The 20,708-nt window shown below is 37.5% G+C and overlaps 1 protein-coding gene across 1 annotated transcript; it reads right to left on the bottom strand.

Moving 5' to 3' along the window:
- Positions 1 to 444: 444 nt before the first annotated feature.
- On the bottom strand, positions 445 to 5,070 carry LOC147762891 (uncharacterized). Its single transcript, XM_087009654.1, has 3 exons — positions 3,896 to 5,070; positions 1,412 to 1,503; positions 445 to 649 (listed from the first exon to the last, which is right to left on the bottom strand). The coding sequence occupies exons 1-3, from the start codon at positions 5,034 to 5,036 to the stop codon at positions 455 to 457; spliced, it is 1,428 nt and encodes a 475-aa protein (XP_086865780.1). The 5' UTR covers positions 5,037 to 5,070; the 3' UTR covers positions 445 to 454.
- Positions 5,071 to 20,708: the final 15,638 nt, after the last annotated feature.

A 20,708-nucleotide genomic window follows, 5' to 3' on the forward strand; every position in this document is an offset into this window, starting at 1 on the left:
TCAGTTATGCCAATGACCATGATAACATTTTACTTAGTAATAGAAACTCCTTATTTTCTGCCTTACATACATTCTTTTGGGTATTAGATAAATCTTCACTGTGCAGTGACTAAATTAATTAACATTTATACATATGTTATCTTACGGGTGACGTCATAATTGCAGTTTTGGAGTAAGAACTAAAAAATCGGTTCCTCAAATTTCTCTTTTACCTGATCACCCGCGATTACCGTTTTAACGCCGATTTAATGACACCATTTACAGGTCTTATAAACGGATAACGTGTTTATTAACACTACCGGCAGCTCTTTTAGCACAAACAGTAATATTAACGCCCTGCTAAAGTCTTATCGGTATAGTGATGGTGATATTACCCATCTCATCTCGGGGTAGTGTGCACCAATCTCCTTCTATCCCTTGTTCTGAAAGTACCCACGCGCCACGTGGTGAAAAGCTAGATAATTAAGTCTCTCCCACTAAAAAACTTGAAGCCAGTAGTGCAGAGTGCCAAAAACTCACATGGTCTCTTAATGGGCTCTTTAGGACTGAGTTGGATAGTTAAATTGAATGTCAAGTTAATGATAAGATCGAGGGGGAGAGAGCACCACTTTTCATCCGCTGGACATTCTTCGGACTGCTTGCAGGCATCCTAAAATACAATCCAAATGGTACAGGTCATAAAAACGAATTAGCCTTTCCTGATTTCAAGCCTCGGTTCGTGATCGCAAATGACGAATTATTGGTTCAAACTGCGATATCATGGCATGAACGTAAATTCAGTGGGCGCGAGCACCGCGATACAAATTGCGAATTTTTCGGTACCTGTTCGGTACGTTCCGCATGTACGGGTTGGGGGTTGAGGAAAAGAACCCTATGTAAATAGCTAGAAACCCGGATGAATGCTGGCTTTTATGTACATGGGGTACATGTGATGCTAGCGACCACTTATTATACATTCACGCCATGACATCGCGATTTTAGTCTTAATTCGTTCGCGATATCAAGTCCCCGGTTCGAGGTCGCAAACGGCATATACCGTCAACTTTGACAATCCAATGAAATAATGAAGTAGAATTACAGCTTTCTACATTACTCACTTTAATTTACCATACTTGAAGGCTAACTAGGGGAACATATACAAATGATAACAGATAACAAAATGGAAAAAAATCGGTACATTAGATAGAATAACAGACTCCCCTTAAAAATTCCGTAGAGGATTCGTCAGGAAATTTCTGTGAGGGTTACCTAACTACCAATGGCATCATGTACCAGAATAAAGACAACATTGCAAATATGAACAATATCAACTCTTCAGATGATTCATTCGAATCGTAATTTTCGTCTATATTGCAGGTTTCAACTATATTTTAAAGTGGCGCAAATGAGTTAAAGAATTATGCATGCTTACGTGAGTCCAAGGTTCCTGGCAGCGTGCTTCTCTGTGATAATCAATTAAAGCAGAAAGGCCCTGTGGTTCGAACCCCTTCCTCTCTAGTTCGTCTGGAGGTTGAAATGTCAATTATAAGTTGCACAAAAAATGATGTGTAAAATAATCGTTTATATTGCAATATGTACAAAAAGTTAAAAAAATTGTTTCATATATTTGAAGCCCTAATAAATCAATAAGTTAATAGAATTTTATCTAACTATACCAAACATTGCAATTGTAAATGGCGTCTCTAAATCAGTTGCTTTAAGATCAAAACAGTAGGAAAGCGTATTTAAAATAACAACTTGAGGATCAGAGAGGCGATACTGCCTCCGAATATTGTACCACCAGCTGGAGTAAGCGCAATCGTATAGACCCCCCAACACACAAAAAAGGGACACCACCACCAGTCTTGTGCTTGACAAGCTGTAAAAAATGCAATCAACAAGAATTCTCAAAATATGCAAAAATACATATATAACTAAAAATGGTACAATCAAAGTTCAGTTCATAGTGAGGTAGGGCAAAGGTCAATTCAATGTCACAGTAAATTTCCAGTATATGACTTCCTTTTCAAGTTCAATAGCAACTATGGGCCTATCTCTGCCAGTTTTGGAGATAAAAGGGAACCAAAATTTGCAAAGTTCAATTCATGATGAAAAGTACGTCAAAGGTCAATTTCAAGGTCACATTTAGATTGCCAGTATATGACTTCCTATTCAAGTACAATAGTAACCATGGACCTATCTCTGCCAGTTTTGGAGATAAAAGGGAACCAAAATTTGCAAAGTTCAATTCATGATGAAAAGTAGGTCAAAGGTCAATTCAACGTCACATTTAGATTGCCAGTATATGACTTCCTATTCAACTTCAAGAGTAACTATGGACCTATCTCTGCTAGTTTTGGAGATAAAAGGGAACGAAATTTGCAAAGTTCAGTTCATGGTTATAAGTAGGTCAACGGTCAATTTTAAGGTCACATTTAGATTGCCAGTATATGACTTCCTATTCAACTTCAATAGTAACTATGGGCCTATCTCTGCCAGTCTTGAAAATAAAAGCATTAAAAAATTGCAAAGTTCAGTTTATGGTGTAAAGTAGGTCAAAGGTCAATTTCAAGGTCACATTTAGATTGCCAGTATATGACTTCCTATTCAAGTTCAATAGTAACTATGGACCTATCTCTGCCAGTTTTGGAGATAAAAGGGAACCAAAATTTGCAAAGTTCAATTCATGATGAAAAGTGTGTCAAAGGTCAATTTCAAGGTCACATTTAGATTGCCAGTATATGACTTCCTATTCAACTTCAATAGTAACTATGGACCTATCTCTGCCAGTTTTGGAGATATAAGGGACTAAATGTTATAATTTTGGAGATTCAATAATGTGCCATAAATTTCCTCCAGAAAAAATTAATTAAAATAAAGAAAAGGTCATTTTGGTCAAAATTCTTGAAATGGGAGGTGCTCTGTAGTTCCAGATGTTCAAATTTGATGAAATAATGTCATTTTTGAACACAAGTTGTCTGCCTCGCCAATCCTTATGTTTTATTTTTCCGGGGTTCAAAATTTATTATCCATTACCGTACTGCACATTTTGCTTTCACCACCAATATGTACTTTTTGATACAGCGTAACTCGAAAACCGTATGGAATACAAAAAAAAAAACGGAGACCACTTTCAGTGTTGGGCTTTACATGCTCTACAAAATGCAAAAAAGAATGGGTCTCTAGCATTAACGGTTCCCGAATTAGAGACAGTTTTCAGTTTCGGTATCTTATGGCCGCTACTCCCGTGAAAATTCACCGATTGACCCCAACTTCACGGAGATGAAAGATGACATGAAGGGTAACACTTTCCAATAATATTATTGGTTAAGTCTGTGTGGTGTCTGAATAACAGCGCAAATAATTTTTTTTTCGTAAAAAAATCGTTTTTTTTTTTTTTTGAAAATTTTGGCCTGTTTGGCCTTGAAATAAATGTCAAAGGTCAAATCCAAGGGCATATTTGAAATCTCCACATATGACTTTTAGAAAGCTGTCTGTAGAAATTTTTCCCATAATTCCTTCCGTAGGGTAGATAATTAGCATTTAATTTTGCCATTTTTGGACAAGGGTGCATTGCAATGAGTGCCACACCTAAACCCCAATACCGACAAAGCCCAAATTTTACGTGGAACGAGTTGAGATTATAGGTGACCTAAATCCAAGAGATGGGTATGGACGCCCTTACCGTTTAGGAGGAGAAGCGGTAACGGTAACTTGTAGGCGGAGCCGCAGGAGCCGGCGGAGCCGGCGGAACGATCTGGACGGGACTAAAACCATGTGTACCGCCAGCGCTAACGCTGGTGGTACAATAATGGATCATAAACAAAAAGCAGGTAAGAATATTATGACACAATTTCACTCTATTTTTGGTAATGGCCTCAATAAAAATAATACACGTATGATCAAGATGACTAACCATTTTCATTACACTTTTGAATGCTTGGGATGGTATTCCATGGCAGGCGACAAATCCAACAGTAAATATTTCGACCATAAGAGTATCCATGGGGTCCTGCAAAATATGTCACGGACACGGGTCCAGAATTACAAAGACGCGAGGTCTCAGTGTCGGCATTCTCTGGACATATCCCGTCATCCGTCCCACTCAGTGGTTCGTGCACCCCTCCAGGACCTATGCAGGGGCGCCCTGGGTGCTGTTCCGGGTCATCAAAGAGCACCATGCAATCTGGTGCCAAATGAATCTGCTCCAAAAGTCCGGCAACGGTCTTCACGTCTTTGAAATCTTCGATTTGTGACTTCTGACAAACAATCTTGGGTTTCCATGCTGTGTGTGACATCGCTTTGTGACACGTTGCACAGAAAGCGTTTTTGAATGTGACATTTGCCTTTGTTGACGAGACGGGCAATAAAACATTGATATCTGTGGACCAACCATTGAATTCGCATTTCTTTCGAACAGCTTCATCACCCCAGTCACTTGGGCATGAAGACACGACCCAATAGAATTTACTGTCATCGTCAGGGATTTCTCTAGATGCCTGTAACCAACACTTTGTATCATTTCTCTGTATTTCAAAGCCCGTGATTCTGGTGTCGTTGCAAAAGCGGTCATATGGCCAACAGCAATCACCAAACACGTTACACAAGTCGTCGCAGAAACAAGTTACGAGGACGACATCATTGGTGAAGCTTTCTTTACGGCTTGCAAAGAACGGGGTGTTAACTGTTACGTTCAACAGCATCAGTTCTCTCTGTGAACGAACATGGTCTAGTTTCGGTGTTGGGTTTAATGAATGTTCTTGAGATTCATGACCAGTGCTCCTTTGGTCTGTGATTATGAGGTTGCCATTTTCGGTGACCACTGGAGGACCTGTTTGGTGTCTGGTGCTTTCGTGCCTAGGCCGAGTCGTTCTCAACTGCTTGTCGCGACTGCTGACGTTTTCAGGAGAAAACAAAGTTGTAGACGTGACAGTGGCGGAGTTACTTATTGACCTAGTGTTTCTTTGCTTTGGCACACCGGCTGCATGGCCATCATTAAAGCTTTTTGAACTGACCAAAAAATACAAAACCATCGCCAAAAGCATTAAGACCTTCATGTTTGATTACCCTCTTTTCTCTAATGCTCTGCTATGGTATTTTGTTTATATACACTCTGACGCTTACGTGTTTTTGGAGATGGCTGGTATCGTCGTTTTGTTTAGAGGTTCAGAATTGCCATGTCACGAATATGAATGATTTGAACCAATCAGCAAGAGCAATACAAATGGTTTAAACCAATCAGAAACATACCTGTAACACAGTATTACACCGCACACTCATATAATTGTTAAGACATCTTTTGGATGTCTGCAATCTTCTAGTATCAAAACTCAAATATTTGGCGATTTTGTTAGTTCTCTTCGAGAGACAGGATGTTAAATCCATATATTTAACAGGGAAAGTAAAAGAATTGGAAACGTGACATCACTAGAATAGCGAATTTTAAGGATATTCTCACCCTTCGCCCGAAACTCCTTATTTTCTGCCTTACGTACATTCTTTTGGCTAATAAATCAATCTTCAGTGTGCAGTGACTAAATGAATTAACATTTATACATATGTCACCTTACGGGTGACGTCATAATTGCGATTTTGGGGTAAAAACTGAAAAATCGGTTTCTCAGTTTCTCTTTTACCTGATCACCTACGATCTCTGTTTTAACGGCGATTTAATGACACCATTTAGTACCCCAAAACCCCGATAGCGATTTTTCTTAAAAGTCTTAGTTTATATTTCATCGTCTAAAAAAGCATCGTCTAGATCTTTGAGTTGCCTAAGCTTATACATTGCAACGAAAGAATATAAACGCCGATATTTTTTGTTTTTCGAAGGATTTTTCATTGTTTTAAATCAGCACAAAGATAGATTGAATAATTAGAGGCAGAGAATAGAGTCATTTTCGGTATCTGGATGATAATAAAGGGCTACAATAACCTTAAAACAGCTATTGTTCGATTTCGTGTAGCAAATAAATAATTTGATCGTGGAGGTGTTCTGACAAGTGCTTTGTGGTTTGCTATCAACATGATGATTGTTCTGGATATAACCTTACTACAACCCGGAGCATCTTATCTGACATTTTCGCTTTTGTCACAAACCAAAGACGGACAGATGAGCCTTGGGTTAAATGACCTTCTCTTTCAGAGTCTTTGTTGGTTGTTTTCGTGAAAAAATAAAGAATGAAGTATTTTTTTTCAGGACCGACATGGGGCCTAACTTAACCTAACCCCAACCCTAACCCTAGATATAACCGTACTACAACCCGGAGCATCTTTTCTGACATTTTCGCTTTTGTCACAAATCAAAGACGGACAGATGAGCCCTGGGTTAAATGACTCTTTCTTTCCGAGGCATTGCTGGTTGTTTTCGCGAAAAAATTTTGCATGAAGCATTCATTTCAGCGCCGACAGGGGAAACTTATTTATTTTCAAGTTTTCAGAATTACCAACTCTGATCGTGGGCGGCGTTTGATTGCTGTTTACCGTTCACTTTCACAAAATTTTCACGGCTTTCTTCACTACATCCCTGTCATTCTACAAAACCACGGAATCTTGATGACTGGACACGCTACTGGATTGGCGCGGTCAATTACGTATGATACTTTATAGTATCATACTTGACAGTGCCGTATGTACTATATATTGCAATCATACTTAACCAACAAAACATGTTATCCTAACATTTTACATATCAGTGGTTTCTGTACATGCGTCGACCTGATGTCCCATTATTGGATCAGCTCCATTGAGTTTCCTAATATACTGGTATCAATCAGATTGGTATACAGTATATATGCTTTCAATCATAGCAATCACATTATATATATATATGTGTGTGTGTGTGTGTGTGTGTGTGTGTGTGTGCCTTATTCATACTTTCTACACCAGACTGAGCTGGTGAAAATGTACAGAGATAAATAGTAACGGTAATAATACAAAAAAAAAAAAAGAAAGAAAATGTAATATACAGACCCGCCGGAAAGTCCCCTTACTTAATTACTCTGCGGGTCGCTGCGGGTTGTTCATACGGCCTGGCGCTGTAACCATGGAAATAACATTGTCTTCCATGCGGTGTTTGGTTTCTTTTAACAATAGTACCATGCCCTGCCCCGTCGGGTAATTATCGTGTCTTACTTTCTGCTAACAAATTTCATAATCGTAAATTAGGTGTAATGCCGAGTCAATTGCTCACAGCATGAATCGTACGCTAGCATGACTAAAATATAGAAATTAATTATGCACAGGACTGTTTTTTTACTATTTAAAATGAACTTTAATATTTACAGTAATTGTGTACAGTGATTATTTTAGGCAACTACATGTAGATGTGTTTTGGCCAGTCTGCTGGTTTTCCAGGTTTTCTTTTTCACAATTTTCTCTTAACGAAAGAACAAAAGGACGCAAAGATGTTTTCGTGGAGCAAAGCACGTCACTTCAGTGATCTTCAAATGATTGACTATATTGTTTGTTGTGTTGGGGGTGGCCGGGTCATGCCCTAATATTAGATTCTACTTTACCATAATAGCACGATTCAGAGCTGGGCCTCCGAGAACGTGTTCTGACAGCGCCCCTTGCAGAGTTGAGAGCGGCTTTTAGAGTGTGTTAGGTTTCTCGCCTTTATTATGAGGAAAGATCGTCTCTGATAGGAAGGTAGGTGTCTCGCCTACAGAGTATGAGATTTATAGATACCGATCTACATAGGGTGCCCTGAAAAGGGCATTTCGTGATTGGCACGATAGAGGCATCTCGCCTGTCGAGGGAAGGGGGGAGGGTGGACTGGTTACAGAAAACGCTTTTCGGTCAACAAGTGACCTTCATCAGCTTCACAGTCCGAGATAAAAAAAAGAAAAATTCGTCTTTTTTCATCAATGGTGTCTCGCCATTGTGAATGATACGAGCCATCTCGGCTTTATAGTATCATGCTTGATCACAAGTGTCTCGCTTGTGTCAAGTAGGATGGATATCCAGAAACACAGTTCAGTCTAAGAGGCTGTATCTTGTTAAGGAGTTCTTCCCCACAACAAAAGGGATACGAGCTGGACGGTATGAATTGAGCGTGTGAAAGTAGGTCAAGGTCAAGGTCGCTAATGGCCAAACCGGCTCAAAACAGGTTTGTTTCCGAGATCTCAAAAACCGAAAGGCCCAGAGCCCTGATATTATTGGCAAATGATGTCTTATATATTTATCTAAGGTTAGCCGAACTTTCGTTGCGACTGCCTAATAACTTTTTTTAATATAGATTTTTAAATATTTATGACATTGCAGAAATCTTGAGTTTGGCAGTTTCCCCATGAAACACTGGTTTTTGGTCATAGCATGCTATAGTAAACTACCCCAAACATATACCCAAAACCCCCAAATCAAATGTCAAATTTGACCTTGACCCTCATTTTCAAGGTCATTCGGCTATTTAATGGAAAAATATTGACGTGGGCTAAAAGTGATATTTTTTTGACCCCCTCCCCCCCAATTTGCACATGCTCTTTCAGAATATGGGATCAAATTTAACCCATGACCTTCACATGACCTTGTAAGAGCATTTCCACGCCTATTTTGCAAGGGAATCCTCCGCCACTGGCTTCAGCCAGTTGCAGTCTAGTTATTATTATTATTATAGTTATTATTCTTTTCGCAAAAAATCTGAAATAATTTACATAGGTAGCCTATGGTACGAATATACCATAGGCCCAGTTTCAGTGACCTTGACCTTCTTTCCAAGGTCACAGGGGCTTTTAAAGGCAAAAATTGTAAAATTTGAAATTGCCATTAGGCTTAAAGTAGAAGACATACGGCTAAAGGCCCTATGGCCAATGATACTGAGCCAAATCCACAGATAATGACCTACTTTAATGCAAGTAGGTCAAGGTTACTAATGGCTAAACGGGCTTTCAGAATATGGGGTCAAATTTAACCCATGACCTTCACATGACCGTGCAAGAGCATTTCCACACCTATTTTGCAATAGTATTCCCCTATGGGAAATCCTAATTAAAGCTTTGAACTGCGTAGGTTTGTACATTCCGACGAGAATGATAAATGCTGATATTTTATATTTTCGAGTTTCTTTATAAGTACAAAGATAGATGCATTATTGATTAATAAGACAGAGGAAACCTCATTTTCGGTATCTGGATAAAAAAAATGGTTACTATATCCTTAATGAATGCACCAGTGCTGGCATAAACTGAATTGAATCGAAAAATACATAAAGATATCTGTACATTTAGATGTACATATAATAAATGAAAATTGCTATCAAAGTCTGCCAGAACATAAAATTGCCTTGGACTGGAGAGAGGGATGTTGGGATACCGGCACTCTTTTTTCCAGACGAGATCGCACCTAAGGAGTTGCGGTATCTCATGAAATTGACGTTAAAATTAATTTTGAAATAAATCTGACGGTGAGATTTTACTTTGACTTCATCCACAAAGCCCTCGAACAATCGATCGGCGTCGCTCACACGATGAACGCCCTGCTTAAGTCTTATCGGTATAACGATGGTGATATTACCCCCCTCATCTCGGGGTAGGGTGCACCAATCTCCTGCTATCCCTTCTGCTGATAGCACCCACGCGCCACGTGGTGAAAAGCTGGATAAGTCTCTCCCACTAAAAAACTTGAAGTCAGTAGTGCAGAGTGCCAAAAACTCACATGGTCTCTTAATGGGCTCTTTGGGACTGAGTTGGATAGTTAAGTTGAATGTCAAGTTAATGATTAGATCGAGTGGGAGAGAGCACCACTTTTCATCCGCTGGACATTCTTCGGACTGCTTACAGGCATCCTAAAATTTAATCCAAACGAATTAGCTTTTCCCGATTTCGAGCCTCGGGTTCGTGATCGCAAATGACGAATTATTGACTCAAACTGCGACATCATGCCACGAACATAAATTCAGTGGGCGCGAGCACCGCGATACAAATCGCGAATCTTTTCGGTACCTGTTCGGTACGTTCCGTATGTACGGGATGGGGGTTGAGGAAAAGAACCCTATGTATAAAGCTAGAGACCCGGAGGAATGCTGGCTTTTATGTACCTGGGGTACATGTGATGCTCGCGACCACTTATTATACATTCACGCCCTGATGTCGCGCTTTAAGTATTTAATTCGTTAGCGATAACAAATCCCATGTTCGAGATCGCAAACGGCATTTACCGTTTATAAGGCGTGTGATACTGGAAAAAATAATATGTATAAAGCAATTTTAACTACAGGTACATTATCATGTGCGTGGTACGGCCAGCGTGCTTATAGGTTTCGGGCATAAGTCAAATTTGACAATTGAATGAAATAATGAAATAGAATGACAACTTTCTACATTACTCACTTTAATTAACCATACTTGGAGGCTCACTAGGGGAACATATACAAATGATTACATATAACGAAATGGAAAAAATCGATACATTAGATAGAATAGCAGGCTACCCTTAAAAAAGACACGTCAGGAAATTTCTGTAGGGGTAACCTTACTACCAATGAAATCATGTGCCAATATAAAGACTACATTGTAAATATAAAGATTAGAAACTCTTCAGATGATTCATTCGAAGTGTTATTTTCGTCTATATTGCAGGTTTCAACTATATTTTCATGTGGCCCAAGTGAATTAAAGAATTGTGCATGCTTACGGAAGTCCAAGTTTCCTGGCAGCGTGCTTCTCTGTGATAATCAATTAAAGCAGAAAGGCCCTGTGGTTCGAACACCTTCCTTTCTAGTTCGTCTGGAGGTTGAAAGGTCAATTATAAGTTGCACAAAAATGATGTGCATAATAATCGTTTTTATTGCAGTATGTACAAAAAGTTTACAAAATACAAATATTTGAAGACCTAATAAGTCGATAAATTCATAGATTTTTTCTAAATATACTAAACATTGTAACAGTGAATAGCTTCTCTATGTCAGTTACTTTAAGATCAAAACAGTTGGAAAGCGTATTTAAAATAACAATAAACAAAAAGAAGGTAAAAATATTACACAAATTCACTCTGGTTTTGGTAATGGCCTCAATAAAAATGATAAACGTATGATCAAGATGACTTACCATTTTCATTACACTTTTGAATGCTTGGGATATTATTCCGTGGCAGGCGACAAAGCCAACAGTAAATATTTCGACCATAAGAGTATCCAAGGGGTCCTGCAAAATAGGTCACGGACACGGGTCCAGAACCACAAAGACGCGAGGTCTCAGCGTCGGCAAAGTCTGGACATTTCCCATTATCAGTCCCACTCACTGGTTCGTGCACTCCTCCAGGGCCAATGCAAGGGCGCCCTGGGTGCTGTTCCGGGTCATCAAAGAGCACCATGCAATCTGGTGCCAAATGAATCTGCTCCAAAAGTCCGGCAACGGTCTTAACGTCTTTGAAAACTTCGATTTGTGACTTCTGACAAACAATCTTGGGTTTCCATGCTTTGTGTGACATCGCTTTGTGACATTCTGCACAGAAAGCGTTTTTGAATGTGATATTTGCCTTTGTTGACGAGACGGGCAATAAAACATTGATGTCTGTGGACCAACCATTGAATTCGCATTTCTTTCGAACAGCTTCATCACCCCAGTGACTTGGACATGAAGACACTACCCAATAGAATTTACTGTCATCGTCAGGGATTTCTCTAGATGCCTGTAACCAACACTTTGTATCATCTCTCTGTATTTCAAAGCCCGTGATTCTGGTGTCGTTGCAAAAGCGGTCATATGGCCAACAGCAATCACCAAACACGCTACACAAGTCGTCGCAGAAACAAGTTACGAGGACGATATCATTGGTCAAGCTGTCTTTAAGTCTAGCACAAAACGGGGTGTTAACTGTTACGTTCAACAGCATCAGTTCTCTCTGTGAATAATCTGAAAAAGTTGAACCAACCTGGTCTAGTTTCGGTGTTGAGTTAAATGAATGTTTTTGAGATTCATGACCAGTGCTCCTTTGGTCTGTGATTATGAGGTTGTCACTTTCGGTGACCACTGGAGGGCCGGTTTGGTCTCTGGTGCTTTCGTGCCTAGGCCGAGTCATTCTCAACAACTTGTCGCGACTGCTGACGGTTTCAGGAGAAAACAAAGTTGTAGACGTGACAGTGGCAGAGTTACTCATAGACCTAGGCTTTCTTTGCTTTGGCACATCGGCTGCAAGACCTTCATTAAAACTTTTTGAAGTGACCAAAAAATACAAAACCATCGCCAAAAGCATTACGACCTTCATGTTTGATAACTCTTTTTTCTCTAATGCTCTGCTATGGTATTTTGTTTATATACATGCTGACGCTTACGTGTTTTTGGAAGATGGCTGGTATCGTCGTTTTAGAGGTTTAGAGGTTCAGAATTGCCGTGTCACAAAGATGAATGATTTGAACCAATCAGCAAGAGCAAGAAAAATGGTTTAAGCCAATCAGAAACATATCTGTAACACAGTATTACACTGCGAATAAACATTTTCGGTATCTGGATGATAATAAAGGGTTACAATAACCTTAAAACAGGTATTGTTCGATTTCGTATAGCAAATAAACAATTTGATCGTAGCGGTGTTCTGACAAGTTCTTTGCTTTGTTTAAGACCAGGAGTAGTAAAACGGATAAAGGCATAGAAACAATGCCATGTTCTTATAATTTTTTTATAAAGAAATAAGACGTATTTCCCAAAAGGCCAATAAAGACAAAGGTTAAGTGCAGTGTCCAACGGATGACGCTGTACCTGTACTAGCATAGCGCTATTTTGGAACCATTGCTCATTGTCATCTAGAAATATTTTGTTGGGTGCTTTCAAATTCGTGTTTTTGTAACATTATCCGATCACGCGTTAGATTTTTAAACGTGCCGCCATTTTGATTGACAGCTCTGGACAGGTCCCTAGCCTAATGATGCCGAGTAGGGTGTCAAGGATATGTATTAAGAAGCGCTAACAAAGGCGATTACGTTTAACCGCAATTATGAGGTGTGAAATTGCATTTAAACGTTTCCATGGGCTTTCCTCGGCAATCGAGCAATTTTACCTGGAAGCTACCTTCTCTGTTAGCGGCAAATTGTTCATATGAAATTGTTTGAATCTGTCGAGAGAAAGTGGCCGTCACTTGTGTAAGTATAAGTTTTTGGCAGGTAACGCTGCAGGATTGTTTTCACGATTCTTGGTAATTGTATATGAAAGATATAGGGGGCCTAATGCAAGTAACAGATTTGCAAATTAGGCATATTTCATTTTTATACACATCACACTACTGTAATTACTTTTTTATCTGCTTAATCTTGATTATTCTCTATTTTTAACTCCGATAAGAGGCTGACAGAATGTCACCTTTGTCTTGGCATTTGTCACTGATTAGCGCCTACCCCGGTGTAAATGGTGTATGAGTGTGATCATATGTGTGGAATTTCATGTCAGAGGGACATATTAAGATCTAAAAATTCGTCACAATATTAAAAAAGATACATCTTTGCACAGCAAAATTACCAACTACTTTCTGGTTTTCACAAGATCCTTCAAGACCTCTAAAACATCGTAATAATTGCAGCACATACCACAAAACACCCAAAAATACTTAGATATGGACATATCAGATTATTTAAATGCCAAAATTCCACATGACAACGGTTTATAGCCTCCCAGGAATTCTTTTCCCTTGACGCTCTTTGTCGCGCTGGCGGTAGATGCAGCATGTATTTCAAAACAAATCGACTGCAAATTAATCACGATTTTGCACCTTCAAGTTCCTTGTCACGTTTTCATATCATGCACCTTTTATTTCTACAAGTATTCTATTCCTAAAATGCGTAAAGAAAAAATGTTAACTAACCAAGTTGTTTGGAAAACTGCTTTTTCCTCTGACTACACGTCTTCTCTCCCTTTCACCTCCAGCTTAAAATGACCACTCAGCTTCGCTTCTAACACCACTACACGTCATTTCCGGGCACACATCCGGCACAATTTTAACTAATTCTCGTCTCCTCCGGTACCCTTTATTAACCCCCGCTTAAATTTCTCTCATTTAGCCATTCCCATTACAATTTTTTTCGTCTCTAACGCTTCTTAATATATTCATATTTTGGTGAAGAAAGTTTATTTTTGTCAAAATGAGTTTCTATCAGTAGATTCTGTGTTGCGTTTTACAGCTGCTTTTTAAACGGTGTCGAACAATCTAGTCCGTGGGCCAAATACCGAAACCCTCCCCCCCCTTAGTGATTTTCGTTCACTATGTTTTTCTGATAGCTTAGGTCCTTAGCTTTTATTTTCTGCTTGTTTGCCATTAAACTGGTGGTGGGTGTGTGTGCTACAGCCGTTGCCATGGTAACACACGGGTTAAAAATTTACATTTCTGAGCCCGACAAAATCTAAAATATTTCAAATACATAAACTAAATAGAATTCAAAATCGTTCTAGACATGTAGTCTAAGATGTGCACTATACCTAACAGTGAACAAAATTTTCCAAGATGGCGGCAAATCCAAGATGGCGGCCAATTTTTACTGTTTTTTCAGAAATTTTGATAATTTTTAATTTTTTAATTCTTATTTAAGTATTAAAGAATTGCAATATCTGGGATATTTTGATGCACCAGTGTAGCATGGAATCTCTACTTTCTGTCTGTAGTGTTTGTTCAAGGTGCAATCTTTTTATTGAGATGAAAAATCCTGAAATCCAACATGGCTGCCACAAAACAAGTCTTTTACATGTAGCTGTCCTGTCTGGAAATATGACAGAATTATCATCCCTAATTAAGTTCTTCATTACTTTTGGTGCACTGAATATAAAAACAGAACCCTTTTCAATTACTTGACTTAATTTGGATTACAGTATGGCTTTCAAAACTCAAAATGGCCGCCAATGACCGTGAATTTACATCTTTGTAACCAGTCGACTAAAATATGACAGCAATATTCCTAATTTTATCTTAAAATTGAATGAATACTTATGTTTTAATAGTGCTGATCACTACTAGATGTGTGGTCATGTAAAATGATTAAAAAAAGAAAGATCAAATGGTCAACAATAACCTAGACTAGATAAAAGACCTATAATACCCCCCAATAAATGCAAGTCACTCATATTTGACCTAAGAAATCACACAAAGTTTCATGTACATGCTAATCACTCACATTTGACATGGAAAAGAAAACTTTTGAGTTGAAATACTAATGTATTCTGTCGCATTTGAAAGAAATGGCTGTCAGTGAGTATAGGGGACTATATATTTATGGTCAATATGATACACTCTTGCTAAAAAAATTGATTGAACATTATATTTCAAAAGATTGTTACTTAGATTGATTTTGTTAATCTGAATCCCCCTTTAGCGACTTTTATTTACTATTATATATCGCTTACATCCTAAGATCCCATTTTCGGCTTGTTTTCTATTCAATTAACCCAGCCATTGCCATACTAACAAAGGGGTTCGAAATTGACATTTCTGAGACTAAGAAAATTTCATACATTTCAAATATATTAACTTCAACAATAATGTAAACTTAAGAAGACATCTGTATTCGTGGTATGATGGCAAAACATTCTTTGAACATTCAAGATGATGTGATTTTTTTCAAAATTGCAGCCGGTTTAAGCTGATTTCTAAACCTGTTTCTACTGTAAGTAACTAACGTTGAAAATTTAATAAATTTAATGGGATCGAGAAATGTTAAGTATTTTGATATCCATATGGTATTTAGTCTTTAATTACGGCTTATAGTGTTTGTTATTCCTATAATTATCATTTTAAGAACAAAAAAAAACTTGAAATTCAAAATGACCCCAACAAATCCTGGGTGTATATTGTGTATATTTTGCTGTCCTATTAAACTTCTAATATTGTATATTGTTCTCTGAAATTGCCTTCTTTCTATCTGGATTTATTCTTTTATTCTTTTGTATTTGTTGTTACCTTTTGATGTATTGAATTTGAATAATATGAAGCCAAGATCGTATAGTAATAGTAAGTGTATAAGTGTAGAAAGGGCATATTTGATTATAATTAACTGCACAAATTTTAGAATTATTTGTTTGTTGCACTGTTTAATATTATTGCAGCAAAATTCATACCTGCACTGTCATGGCCATTTGTGGCCATGGTGAATTTTGGAATAGCCAAGTAAATATAATTTGGCTGAAAATGAATAGAAATGATTTATATTTAGGTAATATCCTAATAGTTTAATTCAGTTTATCAGAAAGAGCAAAAGAGGCATTTTGAAACGAAAATGTAATATATATTCGGTCAGCACAGCAATATGTATGAACCCTGTTTTGTGATGGCCACCATGGGTTTTAGGTTTTATTACACTTAAAAAAGAGGATATAGGAGTAACAATCACTGTAAACAGTAATTATGCAATTCTGTTCATATCAGCATATCCAAAAACCTAACATTTTTCAATTCCAATGCTGCTTTCAAAGTTTACAAAAAGCTACTTTCAGTAATAAGAAGGAAATTAACATAAACCTATCGTCATCTTGGATTGGCTGCCATTTTGGCAATTTAACTACGAAAATTTTTTCAAATAATTTTGTTGATAACTGAGGTCCAAGTCTAATTTTTTTTAAAAAGTTTACAATACAGCGAGTTCATATATTTGAAATACATGGCAATTTAAAGGTCTCAGAAAATATAATTTTAAAACCCCTGTGTTACTATGGTAACAGCTGAATCTGTCGCACCTTTCACCTATTACATGGCAAACAAGCAGAATATTTGAACTTAGGGCCCAAGCTATCAGAAAATCATAGTAAATAAAAATTCCTAATAGGGCTGAGCTAGCTTGAGTTTATTAAATTTTATTTTGTATTGGAATAATGTATTATATCATTTCATGTGTAAGCAAATTGGCGGCCATTTTGAATTTCGAAAGTCATAATGCAATCTGAATTAACACAATTTATAGAAAAGGGTCCTAGGTCCATATTCAGTACACCTAAAAGTAATAAAGAATGTAATTTGGGATGATTAATGTGGCATCTTTCCAGTTAGGACAGCCGTATGTAAAAGACATGTTTTGTGGCAGCCACCTTGGATTTCAGGATTTTACGTCAAAATTAAAAGGTTACATCTTTAACAAGCACTTAAGGCAGACAGCAGAGGCTTTTTACCATTATGGAACATCAAAACACATGCCACATTGCAATTTCTTAATAATTAAATAAAAATTCAAATATAAAAAAATTCCCAAAATTATTAAAAAATAAGCAATAATTGGCAGCCATCTTGAATTTGCTGCCATCTTGGGACATTTTGATGATTGTGAAGTATAGCACACTTCTTAATTTACACATCTGGTATAATTGTGAATTCCATGATTTGTAATGCATTTGGAATATTTAATTTTTATTTTTGGTCTCAAAAATATCAATTTTCAACCCCAGACATTACCATGGCAACAGCTCTGTTACTCACACCCACCACCAGGTTAATGGCAAACAAGCAAAAAATAAAAGCTAGGGGCCTAACCTACCAGAAAATAATAGTAAACAAAAATCACTAATGGGACTAAGTTGGTGGGAGATAATTAAAATCAATATTCTGTTGGAAGAATATATTATATCAATTTTAGCCAGTGTGTATAAGCATATTGGCGGCCATTTTGAATTTTGAAAGTCTTAATGTAATCAGAATTAATGCAAATTGTTTTAAAAAGTCCTAAGGTCGAATTCAGTTTATTAAAAGTAATAAAGAATGATACTTTGATGAGAAATCTGGCATCTTTCCAGTTGGGACAGCAGACTTATATTTTGGTCACCATTTTGGATTTGAGGATTTTACAACAAAATTAAAAGGTTTCATCTAAAATAAATACTGTAGGTAGCAAGTAGAGACTGTATGCTATTCCAGCGCATCAAAACATATCCCACATTCTTATTCCTTTATTATTGAATAAAGACTCAAATATAAAAAATAATTGAAATTACTCAAAAATTAGCAATAATTGGTCGCCATCTTGAATTTACAGCCATATTGGAATATTTTGAGGATCATAAAGTATAGTGCAGCTCTTAAACTATACATCTGAAAGGATTTTGAATTCCATTCACTTAACACATTTGAATAATTTAATATTTTTTTGGTCTCAGAAATTTCAATTTTTTATCTCAGACGTTACCATGGCAACGGCTGTAGCACACACACCCACCACCAGTTTAATGGCAAACAAGCGGAAAATCAAAGCTTAGGACCTAAGCTATCAGAAAAACATAGTGAACGAAAATCACTAAGGGGGGGAGGGGGGTCTACATTGGCCCATAGACTAATCATTTCCGGTTTCGTAATGTGTCGCAGATACGCTCGCCGATACATATCGCCAAAATTAAGACCTATAAGTATTGCTTACGGTGGTTTTTTTCTTTATTGATTTTTCTTACGTAACGTAACGTTGATTTTTCTTATGTAACGTTTAATATGTAATATGTTTTCTTGGTCTTATCTTTGTATTGATACAACACAGTTCGTTAGTCCCCTTTTCCATCAAGAGGCATGCATATCAATTTCTTAATATGCTTTGAATATAAGGAAAGATATTTCAATTACCAAAATTGCGACTTCAACTTTTTCCACAACATAAGACTTTTGCTTACCAACTTGCACGAGAGATATTTCGATTAGCCATCAACATAAACAGCGTTCTGCCAAGTTCTTTATTTTTGTTTAAATGGAGTATCTGGGCGTTGGCCATTGTAATTCAGTCATGATGATTGTTCTGGATATAACCTTATTACAAACCGCAGCATCTTATCTGACATTTTCGCTTTTGCCACAAATCAAAGTCGGACAACTAAGCCCTGGGTTTAATGACTCTTTCTCTTTCGGAGTCTCTGTTGGTTGTTTTCGTGCAAAAAATATGCATGATGCGTTCGTTCCAGCACCGACACGGGGAAGCTTTTTTAATTTCAAATTTTCAAAAGTACCAACTCAAATTGTCGGTGGCGTTTGATTGAAATTTACAGCCCACTTTCAAAAATGGTTCACGGCTCTCTTCACCTGTCATTCTACGGAACCACGGAATCTTGATGTCTGGATGCGCCACTGTGATTGGCGCGGTCATTTCACACGAAAACCGTTAACGTGTGTATGATTCTTCCGTGCAGTGGACATATTGCAATCATTATTATCAACAAAACATATTATCTGAACACATTACATATCAGCAGCGCATGTAACTTATTTCCACGGACATTTACTTATTATAATTATGTGCTAGATACATAAGGACATGTGAAGCTTAATATATAATATGTAAATTCCTGGTCTGCTTTGAATATAAGGAAATATATCTCAATTTTCAAAATTACAATTTCAACTTTTTCCACAACATAAGACTTTTGCTTACCCACGTGCATGAGAGATATTTTGATTAGCCATCACCATAAACAGCTTTCTGCCAAGTTCTTTATTTTTGTTTAAATGAAGTATCTGGGCGTTGGCCACGGTAATTCCATCATGATGATGATTGTTCTGGATATAACCTTACTACAATCCGGAGTATCTTATCTGACATTTTTGCTTTCTCCACAAATCAAAGACGGACAGCTGAGCCCTGGGTTAGATGACTCTTTCTCTTCCGGAGTCTTTGTTGGTTGTTTTCGAGAAAAAAAGTATGAAGCATTTTTTCAGAGCCGACATGGGGCCTAACCTAACCCAACACCAACCTTAACCCTAGATAACCTTACTACAACCCGGAGCATCTTATCTGACATTTTCCCTTTTCTCACAAATCAAAGATGGACAGCTGAGCCCTGGGTTGAATGACTCTTTCTTTCCGAGGCTCTGCTGGTTGTTTTCGAGAAAAAAAATATGCATGAAGCATTCGTTTCAGCGCCCACACGGGGAAGCTTTTTTAATTTCAAATTTTCAAAAGTACCAACTCTAATCGTCGGTGGCGTTTGATTGAAATTTACAGTCCACTTTCAAAAATGGTTCACGGCTCTCTTCACCTGTCATTCTACGGAACCACGGAATCTTGATGTCTGGATGCGCCACTGTGATTGGCGCGGTCATTTCACTCGAAAACCGTTAACGTGTGTATGATTCTTTCGTGCAGTGGACATATTGCAATCATTATTATCAACAAAACATATTATCTGAACACATTACATATCAGTTATAACTTATACACTGTAACTTATTTCCACAGATATTAATTCTTATAATCATTAATTATAATTATAATTATGTGATGCAAACAAAAGGTTATGTAACGTTGAATATGTAATATGTTTTCTTGGTCTTATCTTTGTATTGATACAGCACAGTTCGTTAGTCCCCTTTTCCATCAAGAGGCATGCATATCAATTTCTTAATATGCTTTGAATATAAGGAAAGATATTTCAATTACCAAAATTGCGACTTCAACTTTTTCCACAACATAAGACTTTTGCTTACCAACTTGCACGAGAGATATTTCGATTAGCCATCAACATAAACAGCGTTCTGCCAAGTTCTTTATTTTTGTTTAAATGGAGTATCTGGGCGTTGGCCATTGTAATTCAGTCATGATGATTGTTCTGGATATAACCTTATTACAAACCGCAGCATCTTATCTGACATTTTTGCTTTTGTCACAAATCAAAGACGGACAGCTGAGCCCTGGGTTAGATGACTCTTTCTCTTTCGGAGTCTTTGTTGGTTGTTTTAGAGAAAAACATATGCATGAAGCATTCGCTTCAGCGCCGACACGGGGAAGCTTATTTATTTTCTAACTTTCAAAAGTACCAACTCTGATTGTCGTCGCCGTTTGATTGAAATTTACAGCC

The sequence above is a fragment of the Lingula anatina genome, chromosome 3 (assembly GCF_051362555.1).
Source record: "Lingula anatina isolate TDL-2025a chromosome 3, LinAna3.0, whole genome shotgun sequence".
NCBI lineage: Eukaryota > Metazoa > Brachiopoda > Lingulata > Lingulida > Lingulidae > Lingula > Lingula anatina.